Raw genomic sequence first — 21,101 nt, 5'->3', positions numbered from 1 at the left:
CCTCTGAATATTTTACACTAGAAATTAGAGAAATTAGTAAAGTTACAAACATTTTTTAAAAGGAGAGTATTAGTATCAGCAGAAATAAATGGCATATCTATAGTGGCAGGGAGAAATGAATGTTTTGGGACAAATATGGTGCTTATGTTACGATGCCCTAAGACTCAAAACATCTGGTATTTCCTGAGTTTTCCTTCTAGAGATACTGAAGTTTTCAAATGCTGTCTATAATAAACTATATTACACCCAAATTGACATCTAATGATTTAATAACATTTAAATATTAAAAAATTAAGACACATAAAAGGTACAGCTTCTGTAGCCATGCAAATTCTTCGTGAGATGCTTGATGCAATCCTAGTTTTCAGTAAGTAAACTTTGCACTTGTGGAAACTGCATTTATTCAGCCTTGACATTAGGAAAGTAAGCAAATTATTTCAGTGCCAAAGGGATCGCTCACCTAGGCTGGAGTAAGTGAATGTGCTTTCCCAATGCTACACTCCCAGAGAATTTTTTGCAGTGACAGAATTAGGCTCACGTCAATTGTAGAGAGAGGTGGGGGAGACCATTAGTACCTAAATATAGGGCTGAGCACCCATGCAGTTGGCAGGAGGAGGTGAGACCCCTTTGGAAGATGGTGTGGCCGGCTTTAACGTGACAACAGCTTTCAAAACTAAACAAATATTTACTGAACACCTACGACTGCAAAGCTTTGAGTCCTTTGGGGAATTAAGAAACAGATAAGCAAGGTCCCTGTCCTCAAAGAGATGTCATTCTACCCCAGGAATCAATCATGAACCCTGAAAACTGTGATATAAAGCAGAAGGCAGCACCAGAGGAGAGACCCAGAGTGGGGATGAGCCAGGAGCCAGAACAAATCAGGAAGGCTCTGTGGAGAAGGGGCTGTCCTAGGAGCCCGTAGGAATGCTGAGCAGGATTCTGACCCACAAAGGCCGGGTGAAGGGCATTCTGAGTGGGGAAAACTATAGGCAGTAGCTAAGGCAAGAAACTGCAGGTCCTATTTGGAAAACTTTAAATAGCCCTTTTGAGTGAAACACAGAGAGCCTTCAAGTTAGAGGGTGGGCAGAAGAAGGTAAGATGAGAGCAAGAGGTGGTGGACAGATTAAGTCTTTCGCTGGTGTGTGCCACAAATCTTCCAAAATCCAACACTCAGCTTGGTGTTTGACAGTTTCATTGAAGACACATGTGACTTCTGGCAGCCGTAAGGCAAGAAGACCCTGATCCCAAAACGCTACTTCTGCTGGTCTCTCAGACTGCCTTTCCCTGACTCCGTTTTAGTGACCCAGTGGTAACTCAGAAGTGGGAAGATGCCAGGAAGGGTGATGGGGACAGAAACTAAAGGTAATGATAACTGATCACTGCCCCCTCTATAGCCTTGCACCTCCATGCAGTTTCCAAGAAGCCTAGTGTGTGTGTGTTCAGCGGGTGTACCTATAAATACTGGAGCAGGGCAACATGTTTACACAAGGAAGGAAAAGCTGCTCCTCCAAATCAAGAAATTTAACAAAGAAATAACCGAACTAAGAATTTCTGAACCTGCTGGGTGACAAGAGATCATCCACAAAAGGCAATCATAAATTTAAGATTTCATGGCATTCATGTAATAGGGTTAATATTCTCTGCATGGAATTTTCCACCTTTGCCTGTCTTCCCTTTTTTTACTGCTTTATTTTTTATTTTTTTGGTCATGCTGTGCGGCTTGAGGTATGTCAGTTCTCCTACTAGGGATCGAACCCAGGCCCCAGCAGTGAAAGCACTGAGTCCTAACCACTGGACCGCCAGGGAATTCCCTTGAATTTCAATTAGTTTCAACCTAATAAAGGCTTTTTATAGCCAACCAGAAACTCCTGCAGTAATCAAAGGCTCTAAACTAAAAACTATAGTGCTAATATGTTGTAAGCATTCAGGGGATCCTGGATAAAGCACAGTCAAACCCCCTGATAATACACTCATCAAAAATATAATTTTAGATATACTTCAGAATTGGCAACTGGTTCCCATTTCTTACCTAGCCCCTATTTGAGAACAAGGCAGGGATAAGGGTCAGGGGTAGGGCTTAAAGTTCTACACTAGGGTGGGGAAGGGGGTCTTGGAGTGGAGGCAAAGGTCATGAAGGTGAAGGAAAGTCATGGGAACTTGTTTCAGAAAGAGAGGAGGTGAAGGGTGAGTCCCTGGTCCTCAGTATTCTCCCAGATGAATTTCTGAATCTGGCCAACTAATTGGTACATTTCTGGGATCATGGATGGTATCCTGTTGCCTCTGGACTCAAAATTATCCCCCAAAATATTTAAGTTGGAGCCAACCACCACCACCAGGTGGCACCAAATCACAGTTGAGTTGGGCATGAATTTAGATAGGGCAGCTAGACTCCCAGAATTCCTCACCAGCTAGCTCTATACTGGTCAATTTTTTTTGTTAATCTTACAAAAAATTGTGACCTCACATTTCACATCACTGAATTCTTTGGATCTTACATATCCAATTACTAATAATTGAGGCAAGTATTCTCTTAGTAGACTAAAGACCAAAACAGACTAAATTAGACATTGTGCTAATTGCTTTATAGACATTGGCTAGTTTAATCCCTCAAAAACCTATGAGGCATAATATGAAAATACCTATTTTTATAGGCAAAAAATTCTCAACTATTGACATTTTCATCTAGTACAGCCTAACAGTTATTATTAAACTACTCCTTGGGTGCTGAGCTCTCTATATATACTTCACAGCTTGAGCTTATTAATTATCTGATTCAAAATTTTGATATGTGTATTTTATGTCTGCTTGATTTATCAATTTCTGAAAGATGTGGCTAAAATCTTTTAACTGTAACTTGATTTATCCATTTCTCCCTGAATTTTTTTTTTCAGTTGTTCCTTTGTATATTTTGAGGCTGTATTGTTAGGTGCATACGTGTTTTTTATGGTTATATCTTTTTGCTCTATTGTTCCTTTTATCAGCATATAATGCCCTTCTTTGTCCATTATATTTTTTTGCCTTATGTTCTATATTGTCAGATATTAATATTCCTTTCTTCTTTTGGCTCATATTTTTTTCCATCTTTTATTTTCAATCTTTCTGTGTCTTTTTAAGTTTCTCTTTTAGACAACTTATTATTGGATATTGCTTTTTTTTTTTTGCGGTACGCGGACCTTTCACCACTGTGGCCTCTCCTGCTGCACAGCACACGCTCCGGACGCGCAGGCTCAGCGGCCATGGCTCATGGGCCCAGCCACTCCACGGCATGTGGGATCCTCCCAGACCGGGGCACGAACCCGCGGCCCCCGCATTGGCAGGCAGACTCCCATCCACTGCGCCACCAGGGAAGCCCCCGGATATTGCTTTTTAACTGAATCTGAGATTCTAGTTTTTTAATTGGTGAATTTAATTAATTTATTATAATTCATTCTCATATAGGTACTAATTTCTGCCATTTTATTCTACATTTTTCACTTATTACACAGTTTATACTTCTTTTCCTTTTTTTTGTTTTCTTTTTTTTTTTAATTGAGGTACAAATACATATAACATAGTTTCAGGTGTGCAACATAATGATTAGATATTTGTATATACTGAGAGATAACTACCACAGTAAATCTAGTTAACATCCATCACCATACATAGTTAACCAAGTTTTTTTAGGATTTACTCTCTTAGCAACTTTCAAATATGCAACACAGTATCACTAGCTGTAGGTCACTGTGCTGTACGTTACCTCCCCATGACTTACGTTTTATAACTGGAGGTTTGTGCCTTTTGACCACCTTTACCCATTCCCCTCCTCTCCCATCACAACCCCTGCTGCTGGCAACCACCAATCTGTTCTCTGAATCTATGAGTTCAGTTTTTTTCAGATTCCACATGTAAGTGGGATCATACAGTATTTATCTTTCTCCCCTTTCTACTTTCTATTGGGTAGGGTTTTTTTTTTTTTTAGAGTGCATTTTATTTTATTTAATTTATTTATTTATTTTAAACATCTTTATTGGGGTATAATTGCTTTACAATGGTGTGTTAGTTTCTGCTTTATAACAAAGTGAATCAGTTATACATATACATATGTTCCCATATGTCTTCCCTCTTGCGTCTCCCTCCCTCCCACTCTCCCTATCCCACCCCTCCAGGCTGTCACAAAGCACCGAGCTAATATCCCTGTGCCTTGCGGCTGCTTCCCCCTAGCTATCTACCTTACTACGTTTGTTAGTGTGTATATATGTCCATGACTCTCTCTCGCCCTGTCAAAGCTCACCCTTCCCCCTCCCCATATCCTCAAGTCCAGTTCTCCAGTAGGTCTGCGTCTTTATTCCTGTCTTAGCCCTAGGTAGGTAGGGTTTTGTTTGTTTGTTTGTTTTTGCTGGCTTAAATGTTCAGCATTCCAGTTTGCCTGGAATCTGTCTTACTTCAAAACTCACGTTTTGTCTTTTGTACCACACCAAGAGTTAGATGTCATTGGAACTTTACAAATTTGTCATCTACCCACTGAATCTAAAACTGGTATTGGTGTGAAAATTATTTGGAAGTTTATAAGAAATGTTGATTCCTGGACCTCCTCTTTAGAGATTCTGCCTCAGTAGGTCTGGGTAAAGTCCTGAATCTACAGCAAGCCCCTGACTTTGATGCAGGTGGTTCACAGACCACATTGTGGGAATACTGTTCTCATCCAACCCCACAGCCTTCCAAATAGCAAGCTTTACACTTCTCTTTGCTCTTTAAATATTGCTTTTTAAAGATACACCCCTGGGTGGGCTCTACAATCTCCTTTCTAGACCTTTTCTCACTTTATATTGTCCTATATGTTAAAAGAATTCTCTAGACCTACTTCATATATAATTTATATTCTTCTGATTAGTTTCCAAACCAATGTTCCTTTACTATTACTCTATCTTACTTGCTTCCTTCATCATTATAAACACATATTTCCTGGGAGTACCCTAGCGGTCTAGTGGTTAGGACTCAGTGCTTTCACTGCTGTGAAAGGGTTCGATCCCTGGTCAGAGAACTAAGATCCTGCAAACCGCATGGCGGGGCCAAAAAAATGAAATAAAATTTTAAAAAATTAAAAAATAAAAACATATTTCCTTTGACAGCATTTACTGAATGTCAACCTCTGTAATGGGTGCGGAGATAGGGGCTTTCGAGCACTCAGCAGACACTTTGCCAGTAAGCATGACTGTCTCCACTTCTGAAAGGCAAGACAAAGCTTGGGGAATTTGCCTAATGTCCCATTCAATGGGGAAGCTAGTATTTGAACCCAGATCTGTCTGTTCTATTTGTTATATCCCACTCTGCCTTCAAAGAGACTCTGATCCTCAGAAGCCCACAGTATAGTGGTGAAAGACACAAACAATCTCCCTCTCTGGTCATCTTTGTATCCAAGATAGTGCTTTGCACATAGTCACACTTAATAAATGTCAGTGAAAAGAAAACATGAATTTATCCTGGTTTCTTACTTCTTTCTCAATTTATGGTTTCCAAGTCAGGGGAATCACAATCGGGTGAAACGAGAAGTAAAGAGGACCGTTTGGAAAAACACAAATTCGGAGACAAAACAAAGAACACTCTATGTCACACAGTGAGTTTCTTCCTCTGAACAGCTACTGTAACAGATCATCAAAGTCCCATTATGTGAAAATGCCCATTATAATAAGCTAGGGCTACTTTCATTTTGAACTCTTCAATTTATTTTTCTAATTAATTCAGTAAAAGTCTTTAGGTGATACAACATGTAATATTACTACTATTTTCTCCTTCCTGGACTCAGTTTTATAATGCTGATGTTGAACATAATAGAGCAAGCAACTATAGGTAATTGGAGAAATTATTGTTGGGAATTTGCATATGAAATACACACCTTTTACTGCCTCTAGTTGGCATTGTTAACTCACTTATAAATAGTACAGCTGACATACTGCAAACAGAAAGTGCTTTTTGATGGGCAAAAATGGAAGATTGCTATGGAGGAGGAAGTGTTAGCACACAATGTTTAAGTTGGAAAGCTTTCATTAGCACTAGTCAAGGGGAAAGTGATTAATTTACTAATCATGGCCTTCCTTAAGAATCCAATCATATAGAAAGACTTACGGTAAAGCTTTCTAAAAACAGATATTTATGCTACTATTTAGGTAAACAAGTAATACATCCAGTCGATAAACATATTTGAAGAGTGTTGATGGGCACTTTTAAGAAAATGAAGCGGTTCCCTTCGGGTTAATCTCTTGCTGTGTATATGTGGTGAGGCAAAGGAAATAACAGGGCTGAGATATAACATTGGAGAGTGCAGTTTATATTTACACCACTCTTGAAGATAAAGCTTACACTGGGGTCATTCTGCTGAAATCCTCTACTAGAATTTGAAAATTTAAAAACTATTTGAAAAACTTTAACCATTGAGAAAGAACAAAAATATGCCATTCATTGTGACTGTATGACCATAAAAATTATAATTCATAGGGCAGTATTTTTGCGGTGTTTTATACTGCTTGAGGGCAAAAATTCAATCACTGTTACTATGCAGGCTGTTTCAATCATTACGAGGCATAGGTACAGACTGGTGATGACTTTTGTAAATGATAAAACATTTGCAGAAATTGGTATATTTTTATGGGCTGTAATACTTCAGTTTTCAAAAGTTTGGGGTCATTTTGGTTTTTTTTTGTTATGGGTATAAAGCAACTATGACATAGAATTTTAATGCTGAACTACTCATCCAGATGACAGGAGAGGTGAGGGGGCTAGGGACAAAATTTTCTTCCTACGCATTTGTTTTTAGGCATTTATATTTGCCTGAGTGCTTTGGTACCATGGTGACAGCTTAGCAACAGCTAGATGCAAATTAAGGTAATCTGCCATGCCAGCCTCTGATCATAAAAAGTTGGTAGGTAGGACACTGGGAAGAAAAATACAGATGTTTACACATTTAATGGTTTAATCAAAGAGACTTGTTCTCTCTATTACCTGCCCTTGTCCGTCTCTTCACCTTCTCTCTCTCTCTGTCTATCTCTGTATAAAGAGATGAGGATCTAAAAAAAAAAAAAAAACAAGAAACAACCCAAATAAACCCCCGTATTTAAATTGATGAGATAAAACAAAAATTAAACTTTTTAAAATAGGAAATAAAACAACACACTTTATTCTTTCTTAAATAGGATCTAATGATCACAACATGTGCATGGAAAGTGTTTTTTGTTTTTTTGCTTTTTGTTTCTGGCTGCGCTGCGTGGCACACGGGATGTTAGTTCTTGGACCAGGGATCAAACCCATGCCCCCTGCAGTGGAAGTGTGGAGTCCTAAGCACTGGACTGCCAGGGAAGTCCCTGGAAAGTGTTTTGCAAAGACATTTCCAAAGGGTTTTTTCATACTAATGGACATTTGATTTCTGTTGATGGCTATTAAAGGGACAAAGTTACATACCTTTGGACCAGCAGACTTGGATGACATGATGGATACTGTCATTTTTAAAGACAACATATGATGTCTTTATTATCTTTATTATAATTTATATGTAAAACAGAGAAAGTAAAATAATCTGAAAGGAAGAACATAACCTTTGGAAAGCTAGGAGGAAATAAAATCACCTTGATTTTCAGGGCTATTAATTTTATTTCAAATACCCTGGTAATGGTAAAATACAGGTTAAAGCAAATAGTCGTTAGCTAGTTGAACAGACATGGCAAATGGACTTCAACTTGTGTGCTGGCTCTGACACAATAATAGTGGCTGCCTGGAGAGCTGTGTTGAGGAGGATTCGGAGGTTCTGTAGGAAAAGGGCTGTGAATGATGAGTGAACACCTGTCACAGCTGAGAGGGAGACTAGAGGGTAAAAGACTTGTTAAGTGCAATGTGGGGGGTGGAAGGGAAGGAGGGTTAGCCCAAAGCACCCAAATACAGACTGCAAATTTATTTTAAGTCTTACATTTTATACTATAATGAATGCAAATCTTACATTTAATTCCATAATATATATATCTGGTATGCTATATAAGTTTAAAGGCTCATTTGTAGTTAAATTACCTAACGTTAACTTTGTGGGAAAAAAATATGTTCTTAGACAATGTGCATGTTCATTCTGTGGCTTCCACAGTACCTGGCAGGCTTCTGAGTATCCCTGGGAGTCTCTGCACCCCATTTAGTGACACCCACACCTGGAAGATTGATAGAAATAAAACAGTTTAAATTTGTGTATGATAATGTAAGACTCAGAGAAGTAAATTAACCTGCTTGTCAATAGCAGAGCTGGGATTTGAAGACTCTAAAGCCCAATTTCTTGTTTGTTTGGTTTTTTTGGCCACACCATGCAGCATGCAGGATCTTAGTTCCCGGACCAGGGATTGAACCCGTGTCCCCTGCAATGGAAGCTCGGAGTCTTAATCTCTGGACCACCATGGAAGTCCCTAAAGCCCAATTTCTTAACAAAGAGTCTGTCTATATTATTCCAAAGACAAGTACCAGGATTCCCTGGGATTCAGGGTTTGGTATTAAATTACTGATTTGAAAAAGAACTTTTGGGGCTACAGAAGACCTGATTTGAAAAAGAACTTTTGGGGCTACAGAAGAACTTTTGGGGCTACAGGTAACTAGTAAGTTGGCAATTTCAGTACTGCTGTTAAAGAAAAGCATGGTTTCCATTTGGGGTTATGGAAAAGTTATAGAAATAGTGGTGATGGCTGCACAACAGAGTGAATATAATTAATGTCACTAAATTGTACACTTAAAATTACTAAAATAGCACATATTATGCTATACATATATATATATTAACACAATAAAAAAAAGAAAATCGTGATTCATGGATTAGAAGATTAATATCGTTAAGATGGCAATTATCCAAAATTAGATCAATATATTCAATGCAGTCCCTATCAAAATCCCAGCAGGCTCTTTTGTAGAAATTGACAAGCTGATCCTAAAATTTTTATAGAAATGCAAAGGACCCAGAGTGGCCAAAACAATTCTGTAAAAGAAGAACTACAAGCGTAAATGGGGAAATCTGAATAAGATTGATGGACTGTATCAACGTCAACATTCTGGTTGTGATCTTGTCCTATAGTTTTACAAGATGATACCATTGGGGAAAATTGTAAAGGGTACCTAGAATCTCTCTGTATTATTTCTTACAACTACTTGTGAATCTATAATTACCTCAAAATTAAAAGTTTAATAAAAAAATAAGCTGGAGGACTTCTACTTCCCAATTATAAAATTTAATATAAAGCTGTAGTAATCGGGCTTCCCTGGTGGCGCAGTGGTTAAGAATCCACCTGCCAACGCAGGGGACATGGGTTCGAGCCCTGGTCCAGGAAGATCCCACATGCCGCAGGGCAACTAAGCCTGTGTGCCACAGCTACTGAGCCTGCGCTCTAGAGCCTGCGAGCCACAACTACTGAAGCCCGCGCACCTAGAGCCCGTGCTCCGTAACAAGAGAAGCCATCGCAATGAGAAGCCCATGCACCGCAACGAAGAGTAGCCCCCGATCGCCGCAACTAGAAAAAGCCTGCGCACAGCAACGAAGACCCAACGCAGCCAATAAATAAACAAACAAGTAAATAAAAATAAAGCTATAGTAATCAAGGAAGTGTGGTTCTGGCATAAGGACAGACATAGAGATCAATGGAACAGAATTGACAGAAACAGACTTGTATTTAGGGTCAACTGATTTTCTACAAAGTTGCTAAGGCAACTCAAAGGAGGAAAGAATAGTCTTTTCAACAAATGGTTCTAGAACAGCTGGATATCCACATACAAAAAAAAAATTAATTTAGTCCAGTGGCTTTCAATGGGGGCGATTTTGGCTTCCTAAAGGCAGGGAACTTTTGGCAATGTCTAGAGACAATTCTGGTTGTCGCAGCTGGGGTTGGCGTGCTACTGGCATTTAATGGGTATACACCAGAGATGCTGCTAAACATCCAGCAATGCACAGGGTAACGCCACAACAAAGAATGACCCAGCCCAATATGTCAATAGTGTTGAGGATGAGATACCTGATTTAAACCTTTACCTCACACTTTATACAAAAATTAACTAAAAATGGATCATAGACCTAAATGTAAGAGCTAAAACTATACAACTTTGAGAAAAGAACATTGGAGAAAATCTTCGTGACTTTGGGTTAGGCAAAGATTACTTAGATATGACACTGAAAGCATGATCTATAGAAGAAGAAATTGATAAATTGGACTTCATCAAAATTAAAGACTTTTGTGCTTCAAAAGGAACCATTATGAAAATGAATTTTAGCTATAGATTGGGAGCAAATATTTGCACACCATATATCAGATAAAGGACTTATATTCAGAATATATAAAGAATGCTTATATCTCAATAAGACAAACAACCCAATTAAGAAATAGGCAAAAGATTTGAACAGACATTTCGCCAAAGAAGATATATAAATGACTAACATGCTCATGAGACGATGCTTAACATCATTAGTCATTAGGAAAATGCAAATACAAATCACAATGAGATACAGTCTCATTCCTACTAGAATAGCTATAATAAAAAATGGAATACCGGGGACTTCCCTGGTGGTCCAGTGGTAAAGAATCCGCCTTGCAATGCACAGGATGCACAGGTCTGATCCCTGGTCAAGGAACTAAGATCCCACATGCCGCGGGGCCACTAAGCCTGCGCGCCACAACTACTGAGCCCGCACACCGCAAGGAAAGATCTTGTGTGCCACAACTAAGACCCGACACAACCAAAAAAAATAGCAATAATAAAAGAAAAATAAATAAATATATATTTTTAAAGGGAATACCAAGAGTTGGCAAGGATGTGAAAAACTTGGAACCCACATGTGTTGGAAAGGTAAAATGATACAGTCACTTTGGAAAACGGTCTGGCAATTTCTAACAGGTTAAACATAAATTTATTATAAATTTTACTCCTGAGGATCTACTCAGGAGAAATGAAAACTTATGTCCACACAACGACTTGTACATGAGTACTCACAACAGCATTATTAATAATAGGTCAACAGTAGAAACAACCCAAATGCCAATCAACTGGTAAAGGGATAAACGAATATATCTTCGATGGAATATTATTTAGCAATAGAAAGGAATGAAATAATGATTAATTCCATAACATACATAAACCTCAAAAACATTATGCTAAGTGACAGAAACCAGATGCAAAAGACTAAGTACTAAGTAAAACTCCATTTATATAAAATGTCCAGAGAAGGCAAATCTATAGCAACAGAGAGTAGATTAGTGGCTGCCTAGGATTGAGGGTGGGAGCAGGGGTTGACTGCAAATGTGCACAAGGGATCTTTAAAACTGAATTGTAGTGATGCTTGCACAACTTTGTAAATTTACTAAAAAGCATTGAATTGTATACTTAAACTAGATGAATTTTATTATATGTAAACTATACTTCAATAAAGCTGCTTCTGAAAATGCAATTAAAGCAATTCTAAATCTTCAAAAAATAAGAATAAAAGGAAAGAAAAGTACAGAACTGCATAAACAGGCAGCAATTAGGAAGCTCACAATTAACTGATCGTATTCCACATACACAAGTAAGTTTAAGTAACTGCAACTCATGATATAAGGGAGGAGGACAGGCAGGGAGACTTCATTGAAATGTGACAAGTGAGAAGTAATGCGAATAGTAAAGTTATGATGATTAATTTAAGGAAGGAAAGGTTGCAAGTGTAGCTTAATTCTTTGAGGATGATGCTGTTTTCTCGTTCATTTGAAGGCTTACAAAAAAAGAAAGATCCAAACAAAAGAAGACAATAACAAAACACAATAAACTCATAGTGTTATAGCATGAAAGATTTGAGTCAGATAAAGGTTATTTTGTTTCCCTTCAAACAAACCCTAGGAGTTTCCTTCTCCCAAGTCCTTGAAGAAGGAAAGACGGCTCAACTCTTAGATGATGGTTTCTCCTTGGTTTTGGCCAAGAGCAGAACCTAACACAACTGCCTGAGGGCCTTTCCGGTCCTAGGAGATTGTGAACCTCAGTGGGAAGAAAGAAGTCATCCTACTGAAGTGTGGCTGGCTGAGAACTTGCAGTGAAGCAAGAGGAAAATACACAGAGATGTGAATCCATTTTGAGCATCGTCTCGAAGGAATGGGAACCACCAACTGAAAAGATTAATCATTCAGGCTAAAGAATTTTAAGGGAATTTATTCCACAGTTTTAACCTGCTGCTGTGGAGAACCTGCAGGGGCACTATTTTTCCAAGACAAAGACTTTCTTAGTAGCAGGTTGGGATGTTGACTTATGAGTATTTACCGTATACCCATTTATCCCAGAGAAACCAATCAGGAATAAAAATTCAATATACCTTGTTTAGAATTTAAGCTACTTATCAATAGTGGTTATGAAGACTGCAACACCATGAAAAAATGTTTATGATGTATTATGTAAAAACAGCAGGACCCAAAGTTGAATTTATACTGTAATTACAACCATGCAAAAAAGATAGGCATAGCAGAAAAGGCTGGATTAAATACAAATGAAATGGTGATACTGAGTATGTGAGCATGGTGAGACTGAGAGTAATTTTTTTCTACTTTCCAAAATTTCTTTTTTTTTTTTTTTTTTGCGGTACGTGGGCCTCTCACTGCCGTGGCCTCCCCCGTCGCGGAGCACAGGCTCTGGACGCGCAGGCCCAGCGGCCATGGCCCATGGGCGCAGCCGCTCCGCGTCATGCGGGATCCTCCCAGACCGGGGCACGAACCCACGTCCCCTGCATCGGCAGGCGGACTCCCAACCACTGCGCCACCAGGGAAGCCCCAAAATTTCTTTAGAAGTGTTTATTTACTTAAATGCATCAAAAAGTGAAATCTTCCCAACAACAGTCAAGGCAGTGGGAAGCCTACTCATTTGCTCAGGACGCACAGTGACCGGTATACTATCAGTCTTAGAAGTGAGCAGATCACATTGAAGAAAGCTGATAGAGCTTCTCCATGAAGATGGAATCAGCATCTATAAAAAGAAAGAAAAGGAATGAAAGCCTGAGAAACTTTCTCTTTCTACGGAAGAGTAAGAAATACATATCTAGGAAGAATATTCCTCCACCGGTAGAGGCCTAAAACCTAGCACTTCAGTGCCCCAAGGGCAGGTGGGGAAGCTAAAGGGAGGGGTGGACACCACTGTCAGTTCTGGCCACACTGGGTTCTCCCCAGGTGACCTTCTTTTTCAAAAGTATGTTATCTCCTTAATGTAAAGGCAGGATCCCTTCTGAAAAAATAAAAGTTAATTTGAGAAGGGATTAGGAGTGATGGTAGGAAATGGAGAAAGAGGTAGATGACAGTCTTGTTAGATTGCTTTGTGTTTTAAAAAGAAAGTGCAAATAGCTTTATTATTACTAAAACGTGATTAACAATAATGGAAACTATTAATAATAATGGAGTGACAATTGTGTCCTCACAAATAGATTAAAAAGTCAACCCAATCCATCTCTGCCCTTTTGAGTCTTAGCAAAGGTGTGGCATGCCTTCTCCAGATTGAGAGGCAGTCATTAGATTCTAAAGATAAATCCTGGAACTTCTATTGGTCAGAAAGGTGAGATCTTAACAACAGGATTTCACAGTGGGAAGACAAATGAAGGGGCAGGAAAGAATCTTCCTGAATCTAAGAACTCTAGGAAGGAACGTGAAAAGAGTTTTCTGAAAGCAACGAACGTTCTCCTTATCTGTGATGGACCTGCTGTTTAGTTACTTTTTTATTTTTTTTTGGCTGCGCCATGTGGCTTACAGGATCCTAGTTCCCTGACCAGGGATTGAACCCAGGCCATGGCAGTGAAAGCACCGAGTCCTAACCACTGGACCGCCAGGGAATTCCTAGTTAAGTCTTAAAAAAGAGAGAAAGAAAAAGAAGTAGCCTTTAGCTGCAATTTTGTTGATTAAACACAATTCTCCCAAAGCCACTTGCCCAAAGAGATCTATGTTACAGCAACTTGTCAGGTTTTGAAAGATAATCACGGATTATTCAGATTACTTTCTGGTCACCTGAGTGACCAGAATGTTGTAGGTACTGGGTCTTAAAAAACGTGTACATCTTTTTGGAGCATTTTGCACTAATGTATATGTTTTTTACCCCAAGTTTGTAGGTTTCACCTGCATGCTGGGCCATAGCAATAACATTGGCATAGGTAAGAGAAAGTCTCAAACATTAGAGAATGAGACCTGGACCAGGCACACAATGTCACTGATCACTTATTTTTAGGTGTGACTGGGTTACCACATTATATAAGAAAACATGAAGAGGATTTAGTGTTATCATCAAGTAAAACTCACAATAAAGTTTAATGATAGTCATAATCCTTATCTTCTTTCAAAGTAACTAATAGTGAATGGCAAATAACTCACTAATCAATATCTAATTGATACTGTTTTTTAGAAACAGTTTTTCTAAGTTGGGGGATTCAAAAGAAGATGACTTAGTGGCACAGGAAACGGCTTTGTAGTTCCTTGGGAAATATAATTTAAAAATTTAGAAAAGAATGTCTCTAGAGGTGGGACTAAGAGAGAGATGTGTGAGACACAAAAGGAAGGGTAGTCAGAGAAGAGGGGAAGTGGGTCACAGGTGCTGTGGGGGTGAGGGCGGAAGCTGCATTAGCAAGGTGAAATGCTGTGGGGAAGTCTGCATGCAGGGGGACGTCTGGTAAACTTCACAGTGAGGTCACCATCTGTAAACGAGAAGAAGGCATCTCAGTGGAGTAGTGCCGTGAGACCCGATAGATTTGTTGAACAAGTAGTCTTTGAGTGTCTACAGTGCTGGCGCTGGTCTAGATGGTGGGGACCCGGCAGTGAATGTAGTGAATGACCAATTGCCGGGGTTAAGGAGTTAGTAGCCTGTAAGAAGGTGTGCTGCTAATGCTAGGAAGAAAAAAGTAGAGGTGGAAGGATAAATAGGGGAAGTGAGGGATGTCATTTAGGGGAGAACTGAGCCCATTCATAGCCAGCAGGGGAAACACAAGACTCAAGAATAGGGACATGAGGGAGACAGGAGGCTGAAGGCTCGAGATCTTTGGAAAGGAGTAGAGTCTTATCTGGAAAGAGAAGCAAAGGAAGAGAGAAAGAGGTGCTGTCTGGAATGACTCTAAAGTGGGGAGATGGCGTGTGAAGGCAAGCCAGTCTGTCAGAGGCAGTCCTTTCTGCTGGCTCCTGCATCTATAAATGGGGGATTAATCTTACCCCCAGAAAGTGGTCGTGGGATTCGAACAAGACAGTACTGTTAAGGCCCTTAGCAGAGTGCCTGGTATACACGCAGGCACTCTGAAGAAAAGACTGATAGGGAGGAAGGAGAGTGCAGGTGGGCTCAGGGGCCTGAAGTGAGTGAGGTTTGCAGGTCCAGGTGGGGGGGAAGAGGGACAATGGTTAATGAATGAATTCTTCACTCTAGCAAGAAACTGCGGGTGGAGGGTGATGCAGAGGGGGTAAAGGAGGAGACATTCTAAGGCCACTAACTCTGCCTTGTCAGTACCTTCCCTGGCAGCGCTCAGGCAGTAGGCCTTTAGACTGACTTAGCCAGCGTATTAGGTTTAACAAAAGCAGAGCTGTCACTCAACAGTGAGGGCAGGGCTGTTGCTCCCAGGGAGCCGGACAGACAGCAGGGCACAGGAGAGGGAACATAGGCCTGGAAGGCAGCTGGGAAGATGAAAGGGAGGTAGGAAATGTTCCAAAGAAAGCAGAAAGGCGGGTGTTGAAACAAAGAGTCCAGGATTATAAGCCATACAAAGGAGAGCTGGGAATTCTTTAGGTCACCTGTGAGGCAGCTTGGCAAGAAGTCTGCCATTAAGTTTTATGCTCCTTCATAGCCTCTCTTTGTGTTTCACCTTCCCTGTTCCCTGAATTTCACATAGCATCTTTGTTATCTAGAGAGTCAGAAATGGCAAACTTTTAGAAAATAAAACAAAGCTGGAGAGGACCTCATATATTCTCTTGTTTAACCTTATTTTACAAATGTGGAAACTGAGGCTCAGAGGGAAGTGACTTGTTCAAGGTCACACAGCGAACCAGGTGCTAAACCAGAACTAGAAGAGCCCTAGAATCCTGCCTTGTGTTCCATAGTACCCGACCATCTGCTTAATAAAACCTACAGCTTGCTGCTCATCCAGAGAACACAAAGCATGAGTTCCTGCTCATCCAGAGAACACAAAGCATGACTCCTCCTTTGTGGAAGTTAATGATTAAAACCTAGTCTGATCTAAAGCATCTAACCATAGTTACTAATTAAGCCAATTTCTGTGAGAAAAGGCATTTCAAACAGAAGAGTGGAGTGTTCTCTTCAGCTAAATCTATAGGCCTTCAAATTGCAGTAGCATAAACTGTACAATTACAACATTTCAAGTACGCTTAAAAATATTTCAAAATACAATACCTTAACCTCTGTAGCTTACATTTTCTTTTCATTGCATGCCACATGATGGGTCCTGATAAAACGGTTTTGTAACTTTTGAAGAAGGAATTTAAACTAAAGTGACTTCACTTAGTGTTTGAGTGAACTAGGTCATAAAATCTGTTTGCTGTGTTCGCTGTCTCCAGATAGGGCTGTAATTACACCACATAAGGAAGAAAGGTAGCTGAGTCTCAATCTAGATCATTTATGTAAACTCAGCCTTCTTGTCAACGGTGTTCTCATATTGCATGCATGCAAACCTCAAAAATCATCTCCTATGAACCACAGAGAGACAGTGTCCAATTGCAGGCCTGTGAGATTGCTTATATTCTTTCTGTAATTGGATGTCTGTGGTTCAAGACCAAAATTTGACACTCTGAGGCTAAAAAAAAAAAATCACCAATGAATTCTCCAGTACAACAATTATATATCTGACACTTGTAAAAATTAAAGGTATTCTCTACACCAACGTATTACAAATGAATACATTTACTTGAAAAAAAGAAGCATCCTGATGAGCTTAAAAAAAAAAAAGTTTGGTTCTTTGAAACGCATTTGAAAAAATCCGGTCTTCCAGAAAGAAAAACAGGCAATTCCTACTATAACCAAGTTAACATTTGATAACATTTTAATCTCCTACTTCAAATATTTGGCCTTATTTTTTCAGCAGTTTCCCCCCCAAAATCTTACAGAACCCAAGAAGCACAAAGTATATCCATACTGCATCTATAAAATACAAAGACATAATTGCAAGAAGACAAAGCATGGTTTTTTTTCTTAATCATTAAACTACCCTCCGTTATGAAAAATTGGTCACTGGCTTTTGATTTGACAGTCCTCCCTGGCTGGCATTGATAGTGTTTCTCTTGACACCTGCAGCTTCCAGCTTGCCCTGTCCTCTCTAGAAGGAAAACCACAGGCCACCGCCCTGGCGCCATCCTTGGCTCAGTCCAATCAATAAGGACTTATTTCCTGTCCATTTGCTGAGGTCACAGGAGCGAATCTCATTAATTATTTCTGCTACTGAAGCCTCAAGTGTGCTTGTGGCATGACAACTGAAAACTGCTTGACCTTTTTTCTTCTAATTTTGTTTGTAGCAGTTCCAAAAAGAAGGCAGTATTCATTTAGCAGTGTGGTAAAAAGAAAAAAAATGTATATGTTGTTAAAGTCATTAACACATTTAGATCTTTCATCATGAAAGCTCTCCCGATCACCTCATTCCCCAGTTTTTTTCAGCTAACGAACAATAGTCTTTTTAATTTGGTGTCACGAAAATCTGGTCACAGCAAACACAATGTTTTCTAAAGCAGTTCTGGCCTCCGAGGGAGGAAAGCTCTCCAGGGCCTCCAGTGCCTTGTTTCCATGGTAACGACACAGGTCAATAGCTGAAGTCACACCTTTGCCAGCGCTGATTGTTTCTCGCAACTGTTAAGAAACAAATGCACAGTAAAAGTCAGTTTTTAAGGTACCACAATTAAATTGGGGAGGAGAGGTGGAAAACAAAGAAGGGGAGAAACAGTATAGATTCACTGTTTCTGCTTTTGAGGTTAAAGAGAACACCATCCTCCAGTGATTTTTGAGGCACTAACATTCCCTAAGGCTGCTAGGTTTGGCTCTCCAGAGCAGAACAATAGGCTCCAATTAGCCTAATTACACCTCTTCCCCAACTCCCGCCCTGTGATATCTTGAGGTGGGCCCTGCTGGAGGGTGGTGGCGATGAGGCAGAGGGCATTTACATCTCTGACATTTTGATTTCAGCAGCCTGATATTCTTAGGTGAGGAAGGCTTCATTAACATCCTAGTTAATAACTAATATTTTTACACTGTATGTTGGCACAATAGTCCATGTGAAAATTCAAGAAAGACACATAGTATTAGATCTGAGCACTACATTATTAAAACTGTAAGACTTTGGGAGGAATGAATTAAAATACCCTTTGTGAAGAATAAAGTCAACTCTTGCCCACAAATGGAGTTGATTTCCAATCCCTCTCCCTGATGACTGGAAAGGACCAATACAATGGTTACACTTTAGAGCTGAAAAAGACTTATAATGATTTGGCCGGTCCACTTCCCCTTGCCCCGATTCCATCTTCTTCTCAGTGAATACCTCTAATGTCTGCTTTACTCCCTAAATCAGAAACTTGGGAGTTCTCCTTCATCCATTCAGGCACCATGGCTCACCCATGACTGAACTTTCTGGCTCCCCACTAGGTTGGTTGGCGCCCAGTGACATGTTCTAGTCCATGAGACGTGAATGGTGTGTGTCACTTCTGGGCTGTAGCATTTAACGGTCCATATGAGTCCCGCCAGAGGTTTCCCTCTGGTACATCAACCAGTCACATTGAAGAAGCCCCTCAGGTTGGATCCCCGAGTGGCCACAGTGAGCAACCACGGTGCCTCTCCAACCTGCACAGGACATGTAGTGTGGGCAAGAAACACGTCTGTTGTCTGAAGAGACTGTCAGGTTGTCTGTGGCCATCTTGACTGATATACTCACTAAGTCTCAGCCATTCTATCTCATACAAAGCCCTCAAATTATCGTCTGCTCTTCACTCTCATTGCCACATCAGTTCAGGCTATCATCATCGCTTGCCTGGGTTATTTTTGCAATCACCTCCTAAATCGTCTTCCCACCACCAGTTCTTTGTCTGTGGACTCCATCCTTCACGCTGCCAAGAAGATCTTTATAAAAAGCAAATGTGATCTTGCTTAAAACCCTCCACTGCCTTCCAATAGCTTTAAGGAAAAAAAAGTCCAAGCTCTTTCATGAGGCATGGAAGTCCTTTCCCTTTCCGCCGTTTCATCATTACTTAGGGAAACTACTTGCAGCTGATGGCTTGAGACAGTCTCCACACACCCCCCTCGCCCCATCAAGCTCCCCAAATTCCACTTGGGTGGAATGTACACAGCTAGAATGACAGCCCTAAGGGGCTAGGTGCCCTTCTTCCTTGGGGCTCCTGGAGTGCCCTGTGCATATGTGGAGTACAGCATTATTATATAGTGTTGTATTTTAATTCTCCATTCACTTATCTATCTCTTCATTAGACTTGGAGCTATTGTATAATGCATGAAACATAAAGGAATAAAAGAAATAACCTGCTTTACTACCCTAATTATATAGATGAGAGGAGAGGGCCAGAGAAGCTCAGCGGCTCACACAAGATCATAGATGGATAGTGACAAAGCTGCGATCAGAAGCCAGTTTTCCTAACACCCACTCCAGTGGCATTTAATATTATACTCCGCCAGACTCTCAGCATTCTACAGGTATTTCCACACTGCATATGAACTCTGGTATTGTTTCAGCCTAGGCTTCCCTGGTTTCCAGCCATCACTGAATGCATGAAGGCACTAAAATGGTCCTGGGTATCAGAGGTAGCCAGATTCAAGCTCCTCTTCTAGCTCCCATCTTAGAGAGGCCAGTTAACTGCTCTGAGTTTAAATGGGGATAATATCAGTCCCTTGTAGGACTGCTGGGCGGGGGGGGGGGGGGGGGGGGTACTGCATGAGACAGTATAGAGTGCTTGACAGTGTCTAAAACACTACAGATATTCAGAACTACTTAATTCTTCTTCCTCCTCAAGCCCTTAGCCATTGCCAAGAAAGCTACCCCATCCAAAATAGATCAAGTCTATTTTAGCTTGACGCACAGCAACCTCAAAGGTAGTTGAACTTGGATCAGACCAGCCTTAAAGATTAAAGAAAAAGAAAAAGAAAGAACATGCTTCTTATTTTCATTATCTTTAATCCCCTCAAATCTAAATTAGACTGGCCAACATTCTCTATTCTGGACTTCTAGGTTGGTAACTGCAGGCAAGTGGATATCTGCATGACTGGATTTCAATTTGTAAATATTAATTGAGCACCTATTATGTGTAAAGAGTACAATGATCCTTTTTTGCTTTATGGGTCAGGAACTAACGAAGGGTATACTGTGAAAAGCAGCAAGTGAAGGACTACAGATGACCAGAGAAATGAGAGCAACTTTGATTAGAAGAGATTTAAGAGGGCCTTACAGAAAAGGGATTTAAGGCATGTCCTGAGAATGCTGATAAGTAGTTATGGCGTCAGGGTAGCAAGAAAATTATAGGGAAAGAGAATAGCTTGAACAAAGGCACAGAGGAGACCAGAGCGAATGAAAACAGATTGGTGTGATACTTTACAGGAGTAGGTGAGAGGGGACCCAGGTGGGCTCTGAAAACCAGCCTAAGAACTTATTTATTTATTTTATTTATTATTATTATTCTTCTTTGCGGTACGCGGGCCTCTCACTGTCGTGGCCTCTCCCGTTGCGGAGCACAGGCTCCGGACGCGCAGGCTCAGTGGCCATGGCTCACGGGCCCAGCCGCTCCACGGCATGTGGGATCTTCCCGGACCGGGGCACGAACCCGTGTTCCCTGCATCGGCAGGTGGACTCTCAACCACTGTGCCACCAGGGAAGCCCTATATCGTTTTAACCACACTTCCAAAGGATTGTTCTTGTGATGCTCAAATTAAATTTAGCAAGCATTTATTGGGCACCTATATGGTATAGGTATATAGTAGGGGCTGTAGGTACAGAGAGAAACACAGTTGCTGCCCCCAGGACCACTGTTAGAGGGCTTGTCATAGGGCTACAGAACCAGAGAGGGTTGAATGGAACACTGAGGGATTGGGCCCATGACCTTGGTTCTAATAACTGCAAGAGAAAAGACCACAATTTAAAAAAAATTATTTCCGCT

The 21,101-nt window shown here is 40.4% G+C and overlaps 1 protein-coding gene across 1 annotated transcript in view; it reads right to left on the bottom strand.

The window, feature by feature from the left end:
- Positions 1 to 16,987: 16,987 nt before the first annotated feature.
- Positions 16,988 to 21,101, bottom strand: part of PDSS2 (decaprenyl diphosphate synthase subunit 2) — a 253,866-nt gene continuing 249,752 nt past the window's right edge. The window contains exon 8 of the mRNA XM_065888771.1: positions 16,988 to 17,802. Coding sequence (XP_065744843.1) covers positions 17,644 to 17,802 — 159 coding nt within the window. The 3' untranslated portion in view covers positions 16,988 to 17,643. The remainder of the gene's footprint in view (positions 17,803 to 21,101) is intronic.

This window comes from Phocoena phocoena, chromosome 12, assembly GCF_963924675.1.
Source record: "Phocoena phocoena chromosome 12, mPhoPho1.1, whole genome shotgun sequence".
NCBI classification, from domain to species: domain Eukaryota; kingdom Metazoa; phylum Chordata; class Mammalia; order Artiodactyla; family Phocoenidae; genus Phocoena; species Phocoena phocoena.
The sequence above is the reverse complement of the archived record's forward strand: the minus strand, read 5'-3'. Positions and strand labels throughout refer to the sequence as shown.